At 42.1% G+C, this 9,565-nt stretch overlaps 1 protein-coding gene across 1 annotated transcript; it reads right to left on the reverse strand.

Annotated features, from left to right (window-relative positions):
• Positions 1-1,021: 1,021 nt before the first annotated feature.
• On the reverse strand, positions 1,022-1,885 carry LOC309554760 (olfactory receptor 6N1-like; the record flags this gene model as incomplete). The annotated part of the gene is made up of 1 exon (XM_082256461.1): positions 1,022-1,885. The coding sequence occupies one exon, from the start codon at positions 1,883-1,885 to the stop codon at positions 1,022-1,024; it is 864 nt and encodes a 287-aa protein (XP_082112587.1).
• Positions 1,886-9,565: the final 7,680 nt, after the last annotated feature.

Consider the following 9,565-nt stretch of genomic DNA (forward strand, 5'->3'; position numbering starts at 1 on the left):
ATCAGCAGACCGCCGTTCTGTCTGCATGGGGAGCGATCGTGGGTGCCCACCGGACATCACAGCCACCAGACCCACTCATTGGCTCCCCCTCTAGCCAATCAGTGCATGTTCGTGCCTCTGGAGGTGCATGTGCACCCACACTAACTGCTACAGGAAGCGATGTACATGTACGCCATTTTGCATAATAGAGCTGACCTGCCGTAGTAAGACAACAGCGGCTGGTCGGCAAGTGGTTGTAGGAGATGTACAGCCAAGCTTGATTGGCTGTACATCTCCTATGGATCACAGAAGTGCAGTTCCTTTTGCACTCCTGTGACCCATTTACAGCAGAGAGCAGACTTCAGTCTCCTCTCTGCTGATGTCACAGATGTCAGTCCAGGCACCGCATCATCACGACCATGGAGTCAGGACTCGCCAGGAACTGGCGAACTGGACCGACCTCCTGGCTCAGCTTGTCAGCGAGCCCCTGAGAGCCTGAGCCGGCTAACCCCTGGCCCTCCACAGCTCAGTGCTCCAATGAGCAAGGAGGAGACAGAACAGAGAGTCAGTCAGCAGCTCTCTGCTTGGGGAGCTGTCAGAACCGAGCGATCAGCGGTGTTTGATCGCTCAGTTCTCAGTGCAGAGGCACCGGGGAACAGACGCAGCTTCAGAGCATGCTGCATCCACCTAGGTAAGTATAAAGGGGAAAAAACATTGAATCCCATACATCTCCTTTAAGTGGTTATGTAGGAGGCCCATCACTGAAGCAGAAGTATGAATAGAAAATAAAACTCTTCCAGTTTCATAAGAATAATTGGAGGAACCAAAGAATGGTTGCTGCTGCCTTATGGTAGAATATATATTTTGGGATGCCAGTGTTTCTAAGCTACTTTGGGATCTATAAAAAAAAAAAAGATATATAATGTTTTAAAATTGCTTTATTACCATATTACTTTGTATTAAAATTACCTTTTGACAGCAGGGTCTGAGAACTAGGAGTGGATTTTTTTTAAAGGTTTTAAATAGTTATCTTTTTTTTTTTTTAATGTAAGAAATTGTTTACAATTTCTTTGATATCTTTATTCCTCAAGCAGTATATGAAAGGATTTACAAAGGGGGTAAAAACAGTGTATAACAATGATATTAACTTATTGGTGGTTTGTGATTGTCCTTCCTTTGGAATCATATATGTGGAAAGTAGGGTTCCATAAAATATAAACACAACAGTGAGATGGGAACTACAAGTGGAAAAGGATTTCAATCTTCCAGAAAAGGAAGGTATCTTTAACAGAGTTACTACAATATAAGTGTATGAAACTGCTATCAGAAGGAAGGGTAATACTATCACAGGTAAGCACAACAAGGTGGCTTCTATTTGAACTTTGGATGTATCTGAACAAGAAAGTTCCAGAACAGGATTTAAATCACAATAGAAATGGTCAATAACATTCGGTCCACAGAATTCTAGTTGACTTATGCCAAGTATAAAAATGAATGCAATAGAACAACTCAACAACCAGGATGCAAGAACTAATTGAATACAAAGTGTTGGTTTCATAATGGAGGTATAATGTAGAGGAGAGCAGATGGCTAGATAGCGGTCATAGGACATTATTGTCAGAAGGTAACATTCAAATGCTTCTATTGAACTAAAGGCAAAATACTGAGTAATGCAACCAGAAAAGGACATGGAGGTCCACTCATGTAGAAGAATATTTAACATGTTAGGAGCAATATCTGTGGTCAGCATAATGTCAGATATAGAGAGTTGGGAGAGGAAGAAGTACATGGGAGAATGGAGGGTCTTGCTGTAATATACCAGTATGATGATCAAAAGATTTCCACATATTGTCACAATGTATAGAATTAGGATGAAGGTGAAGAGCAACAGATTATATACATCCATGCTCTTAGATCCCATGAAAAAGAATGTGATGACATGACTTTCATGTGTGGTCTGTGTGACATAAGAAAATAAATTAATAATATAACATGTACAGTATTTATTTTAGCAAAAATAAATAAATAAATAAAAACATAAATTGTATGTTCACTTTGAGAAACCAATGAAAGCAAATAAGATGATGAAGTTGTGTTTACTGTCAATGCCCAATCAAGTTTAAGAGAAATTAAAAAAAAAAAAAAAAAGGATTTTTATTTGCACATATTTGGTTGATTGAAATTAACACGGCTTCATCTTATTTCCTGAGCTCAGTGAATATTTCCCTTGCTAAGTGGACAGTTTCTATTCTTTTAACTTTTAGTAAATTACTCTTTTAGTAAATCAGCCTCTGGCTCAGTGCCTTAAGCTATGGAATCAGTACACTAAGCTATAGAAATTAATATTTGTCATAATAATTATAATTTTAATGAATAAGAGCATCATAGCTTTATTAATGTATCCCAGAATTTAAAAACAAATGTACTTACTCTATTCACTAATGATAGCTGATGGAAATCCATATGTAAAAAAAAAAAAATAATAATTAAATACAAATAAACCAGCAAAAACACAATTCAGATTTTTTTTTAAAATCATAACAGAACACTGCAATAAAAAAATGTAAATGTAGTTAAAAGTTAAATATCACATTAATTGTTTTCATAGGAGTTTTTTCAGGCAGTGTTTCAATTTAAGATTTAAAAAGGCAAACACAAATGAATTCATAAATGGAAAACAAATAGAAAAAAAAGAAAAAATAGAGAGAAAATAATATGTATTGTATACATCTATTGTACATTTAAAGTGTATCAATGGATAAGCAGAGTTGTTCAAATAAGAAACCCTTTTTCACCCAAGCATTTATACAGTATGCTCTGTATTTCTTTGCAGTTTAAAGATTCCATTGAGAATAACCAAGATCTCTTTGGATTTATATTTGTGACCTTGATTTAAAAAAATAAGATACATTTATTAATATGTTATTTTTAGAAAATGAAATACTGCAGTAAATATTTGCTCATAGATAGCAATATAACATTTTAAAGAAAACCCTCTATTGCTGACCTCTGTTGTCCTAGTTCTCAGGCTTTCATGGTGATCCAATAGATTCAAAGCACAGAATCTCCCAGTGATTTTTTTCATGGATTAGGCGGGGCACAAATTAAAGAAAGAAGCTCAGGCTTCAATAAACACCTAAAGTCTGGAGCTATCCCCCACAGTACTTATTTTTTGACCTCCGAAATACTAAAATCTCAATCCAAAAGAGCATCTTAGGAATTGCAGGTGACAGATCGTTGGTGGTATGACAATCAGTTCAGCTCTGCATTTATTATTAATACATTGTACAACTTCCGGTTCCGGCTCGGAATGACGGGGTAGCTCCTTGCTGCAGCTCCGGCACCGAGCCACACAAAACAGCATATAAAGCCTCCCCAGCCACCCACCACGGTCCCGAACGTTCTCAGCAGTCTCCCCCGCAACCATGGAGCGTTTTGTGGAGAAAGGCGGTGCGCGATCACTCCCGCCCACCCAGCAAATTGAGATTGGGATGAGGCCTTGTACCATGCTGCAGCGGATATGCCGGTGTACTACCGAAAGTTTCAACTTGCCAAAAACTCCAACCACCCTCGTCACTTCCGCCGCGAGTGACTCGCGGCCAGGGCATTGCATTGACTTGCGGCGGAAGTGACGAGGGTGGTTGGAGTTTTCGGCAAGTTGAAACTTTCGGCAGTACACCAGCAATGGAGGTGAGTGGCGGACCCTCCCCCGCTTCCCTGCCACAAGGGGACAATAATACGCAGAACATTGCCAAAGCAGTGACTGCTATTCTGACTCCCACTATCACAGACACTGTGGAAAAAGCGATTAATGCTGCAATGCAGCTAATAAAGAAGGAGCTCGGGGACCATGTATCCCGCTTAAATGAGGCTGAAAATAGGATCTCTCGCATAGAGGATGAGCTCTATCAAGCTCAAGCCACTGAACAAAGACAAGATAAAACTAACCAGTACATACTGCAAAAGCTTGAAGACCTGGAGAATAGGTCCAGGTCCTGCGATTTGGTGGTGTACCTGAATCGCTGCAGTCCCCAGATATCGTGCACTTCTGCTCCACGCGCATACCGGAGGCCCTGGGTCTCGCCAGCCCCTGCACTGTGGAGCGTGCTCACCGCCTGGGCTCCCCCTCCTCTGAACGGACCATGCCACGTCCCATTATTGCCAAATTCCTTAACTATGCTGACAAGAATGTTATTTTACAGAAATATAGGCAATCTACCCCCATCACGGTGGATGGCGTTAAATTTTTGATTTTTGACTACTCCAGCGAAGTCTCTGAGAAGCAAAAAGCTTTTCAGCACATCTGCTCCAAGCTATACCACCACCACATGAAGTTCACCCTGGCATTCCCAGCAATCCTTCATCTTAAAGCCCCCAATGGTGAACAACTCACCTTCCAGAAACCCTCCGCAGCTAAAACCTACCTGCGCTCCATCACTCCCGATCATTCCAACACTCCATCTTCCCGAGCTCCACCACTTGCCCGATCATTGGATCAACGCAGTCCGCCCAAGGACTCCCCCAATCGTTTGAGATTCTCAGGCCCAACTTCCCGGCAAAACCAATGCTAAAACTCTGTGTACTGCAATTAATGCACTGTTTACTTTTTCAGAACCCTGACAGCCACTGTTGGCTTCAAAAGCTGAGACTTTTCAACAACCAGGTGATGTCATCTGTTATGCCATGATGTTCTTGGTTCCAACTCTCAGGTTTGTTACATTTAATATTAGTATGTATCCTTCTCCTTGTTCCTGGTATCACCAGACTGTCAGTATGGGCCGCTTTCCCCACTAAGTGTTTCCACAGCTCAGCATGGGGTTAACTCACATTTGGTTTGGGCTCATGGTTGCACTGGAGCTGGTCCATGGTGTTTGTCATGCGGAAAAAAGAGAAGTCCACTGGCTGTTGTATTTTCTCTGTGGTTATGTTGTTATTATTTCTTTTCCCTCATCCTTGAACTTCTCCTTACCATACCTACATTCTTTTGCCCCACTTCATTCAACAGATGCACTTTTTGCTTAATTTATCTCCCCTTATGTAAAGCTCACTACCATATCTGACATGCTTGTCACTCCTCTATGTCATCCTACATACTCGGCCCAGACCTCTCCCCGACTTAACTATATATGAAAATAGTCTTGTGGAACATCAAGGGGTTAAGATCCCCTATTAAACGCACTAAGATCTTCCGCCATCTCAAGTGGTTGAAAACCAATATAGCCCTTTTGCAAGAATCCCATCTGACATCGTCCGACTTTCACAGTTTGAAAACATTTTGGGTGGGGACGGTCGTTGGTTCAGACGCTGTGGGGCAGAAAGCAGGGGTCCTGATCCCGATCAACAAAAATCTCCCCTGTGAAATACTCTCGACAGAAACTGACAACTCGGGTCGATTTGTTTCATCTCACATTCGTATCTATAACAGGGACCTCCTCATTTCTAACGTGTATGCCCCCAACATTCTTACAACATCCACATCTCCCCCATATAGTGGGCGGCGATTTCAATTGCATTTTTTACAATACCGACGACTGCCCCCCCCCCCCCCAAATGGTCCACTGGCAACCCGGATTACGCAACTCCCACACCTCTTAGCTCTACTATGGACTCTCTGCAACTATTAGATACCTGGAGACTCTTTCACCCTGTCGACAGGGAATACACCTTTTACTCCAACCCTCACAATGTCCTCACCAGGATTGACTACATTTTCTGTACTGATAATGTCGTCCCCTCCATAACTGCAACGGACATCGATATAATAGCCATATATGACCATGCCCCTGTATTTGTCACATTAAACTACACTGACTCCACATCCAGTCACTCCACCTGGCGCTTTCCAGCCTTCCTCTACCGAAACGCAGACTTTAAAGCATATACCACCCAGGCATGGGAAGAATACACTGCCACTAATGCCCTTCACAGAGATAATCCCAATCTCTTCTGGGACATTGCAAAATCTTTCCTTAGAGGTAAGACAATCGCCTATGTGATCTCCCACAAAAGATCAGCTCTAACTAAATACAAACTAGGTAGCGCCAACCTACAACTGGCCCAACGTTCGCTTAGCAATGATCCCTCTGATGCGAACAAAGACCTATTGCACAAGACAAAACACGATTTTGACACTTGGGCGCAGGAACTAGAACTTACTCAGCGCTCGCACACAGATGCCATGTTTTTCAAACATGGCAATAAAGCGGGCAAACTACTGGCCCGACTTTGTAGGTGCCTGTATACCGCTACACACATTGTGGCCTTGAAAGACTCCACTGGTAACATTGAGAGAACCCCTGAAGGTGTCGCTAAAACTATGTATCAATTCTACTCCTCCTTATGTGCGTCCTTCCCAGGATCACACAGGCCCAAAGGGACACTCTTAACGCACCTATTACTGCCATCTAATTATCCACTACGATCTCCCATCTAGCCCCCAACAAAGCACCCGGCCCAGATGGATTCACGGGGGAGTTCTACAAGACCCACTGTGAACCATTGGAACCCACCCATCTCGAAGTCTACAATACTATTTGGTCGGGAGGTTCTTACTTACCACCTGGAAACCAAGTCACCATTAAACTCTTGAGTAAAAAGAATAAAGATCCATTAGAACCAGGTTCATATAGGCCCATCTCCCTTCTGAACACAGATGAAAAATTTTCTCCAAAATTGTATCCACGAGGCTTATGGACATTCTCCCCTCCCTAATCCACCCAGCCCAGTCTGGTTTCGTAAAAGGCAGAACAGGTACTCTCAACATACGAAAAGTACTGCTGTTCCTAGACTATGCTAAACATCACGCAGACCAAGATCTAGCCATTATAACTCTAGATGCGGAGAAAGCCTTTGACAATGTACATTTTCACTGGCTCTACATGGTCTTCTCCAAACTAGGCTTTTCTGGTCCTTTTATGTCTTTGATTCAATCCATGTACTCTAAGCCCACGGCCAGACTGATGGTGGCGGTTCTGCTTTTGGACGAATTCCGCCAGCACAAGGGCACCGGGCAGGGTTGTCCCCTGTCCCCACTGCTGTTCAATCTGGCCCTGGAACCCCTATCCAGATTCCTCCTAGATCACGCGCCCCTCCATGGCATTAATGTTGGTGGGCATGATGTCCGTACCGCTCTTTTTTACAGACAATGTCCTTATTTTTACTGCCAACCCAATGGCAGACATGCCCATCATAAAATGAACCGTTGATGAATTCAGAACCTACTCTGGTCTTTAAATACATTTTGGTAAAAGTGGGATACTTCACATAGGCGGTTCATCTACCCCAACTTGGTCAGCCTTATCCCTGTTTGCCTTGGCTAAATCACATATTACATATTTGGGTATTAAAATAGGGAAACTCCCCTCCTCTCTATACTCTTAAACTATCCACCTCTTCTACAAAAGATTGTTAGAGAACTTGACAACTGGATGGATCTCCCCCTCTCATTTCTGGGAAGATGTCACCTCTTCAAAATGGTCAGCCTTGCCTGTCTACTGTATCCGATGCAAACTATGCCTTTGCTCCTAAAACACGCAGACCTTTCATTTCTAAACAAAGCTCTCTTGAAAATTAAATGGCAAAGAAAACGGCCCCACATAGCCTTAAAGAAACTGTACCTTCCCAGAAATGAAGGGGGCATTAGTCTCCCCAATGTTAGACTCTATAATTTATCTGCACTGCTCAGGATAGGTCTCGACTGGGTCTCTGAATCTTCGATCTACTCTAACTTCCAACTGGAATTATCTATGGTACATCCATATTCATTAAATGCCCTTCTTCACTGCAAATTAACCACTATACCACGTAATTTGAGACAGAATGCAATCCTCAGGGACACATTTATCGCCTGGAAGGAATCACACAAACATCTTCAATTGAAGATTGCAAACTCTTAAGGCATCAGGATACTAAGACATTTTGGACAATTTCATGCTCCCAAATTTGTGGGAACAGTTTGGGGTTGGCCCTTTCTGTTCCAACATGACTGCACACCAGTGCAAAAAGCAAGGTCCAAAAAGACATGGATGAGCAAGTTTGGGGTGGAGGAAGCTGTTATAGTTGCAAAGGGTGGGCCAACTCAATATTGAACCCTACGGCCTAAGACTGGGATGCCATTAAAGTTTATGTGCATGTAAAGGCAGGCGTCCCGATACTTTTGACAATATAATGTATGTATATTGTAATATGTTTTTATCAGGAGTGGACATATATAATGTCGAACTTGCTTGATTTTAATTGTAATATGAAATTCATTTTCTATTGTTTTTTTAACAGATTGTTATCAATTTTATTTGGCACAACTCATCCCATGGGCAAATCTTTCTTTTTGGTTCCTACAAGTTTTAGTTTTAGGGAATTCTGCCATTGTCTTTACATCTGTGGCCCTCTTTTTTCTTTTTTGTATATGTTCACCACTATTAAACTCTTCAGTTTGCTGTGTTGTACCACAACCATTGGCATTATTTTAGCACATGACACAACAATTACATACAGTCAGGTCCATAAATATTGGGACATCAACACAATTCTAATCTTTTTGGCTCTATACACCACCACAGTGGAATTGAAATGCAACAAACAAGATGTGCTTTAACTGCAGACTTTCAGCTTTAATTTGAGGGTATTTACATCCAAATCAGGTGAACGTTGTACGAATTACAACAGTTTGTATATTTGCCTTCCACTTTTTAAGGGACCAAAAGTAATGGGACAGATTAACAATCATAAATCAAACTTTCACTTTTTAATACTTGGTTGCAAATCCTTTGCAGTCAATTACACCCTGAAGTATGCAATGCATAGACATCACCAGACACTGGGCTTCATCCCTAGTGATGCTCTGCCAGGCCTCTACTGCAACTGTCTTCAGTTCCTGCTTGTTCTTGGGGCATTTTCCCTTCAGTTTTGTCTTCAGCAAGTGAAATGCATGCTCAATCAGATTCAGGTCAGGTGATTGACTTGGCCATTGCATAACATTCCACTTCTTTCCCTTAAAAAACTCTTTGGTTGCTTTTGCAGTATGCTTCTGGTCATTGTCCATCTGCACTGTGAAGCGCCGTCCAATGAGTTCTGAAGCATTTGGCTGAATATGAACAGATAATATTGCCTGAAACACTTCAGAATTCACCCTGCTGCTTTTGTCAGCAGTCACATCATCAATAAATATAAGAGAACCAGTTCCATTGGCAGCCATACATGCCTATGCCATGACACTACCACCACCATGCTTCACTGATGAGGTGGTATGCTTTGGATCATGAGCAGTTCCTTTCCTTCTCCATACTCTTCTCCTCCCATCACTCTGGTACAAGTTGATCTTGGTCTCATCTGTCCATAGGATGTTGTTCCAGAACTGTGTAGGCTTTTTTAGATGTTGTTTGGCAAACTCTAATCTGGCCTTCTTGTTTTTGAGGCTCACCAATGGTTTACATCTTGTGGTGAACCCTCTGTATTCACTCTGGTGAAGTCTTCTCTTGATTGTTTGACTTTGACACACATACACCTACCTCCTGGAGAGTGTTTTTGATCTGGCCAACTGTTGTAAAGGCTGTTTTCTTCACCAGGGAAAGAATTCTTCGGTCATCCA

The sequence above is a fragment of the Pelophylax lessonae genome (assembly GCF_965119305.1).
Source record: "Pelophylax lessonae genome assembly, chromosome: 4".
Taxonomy (NCBI): domain Eukaryota; kingdom Metazoa; phylum Chordata; class Amphibia; order Anura; family Ranidae; genus Pelophylax; species Pelophylax lessonae.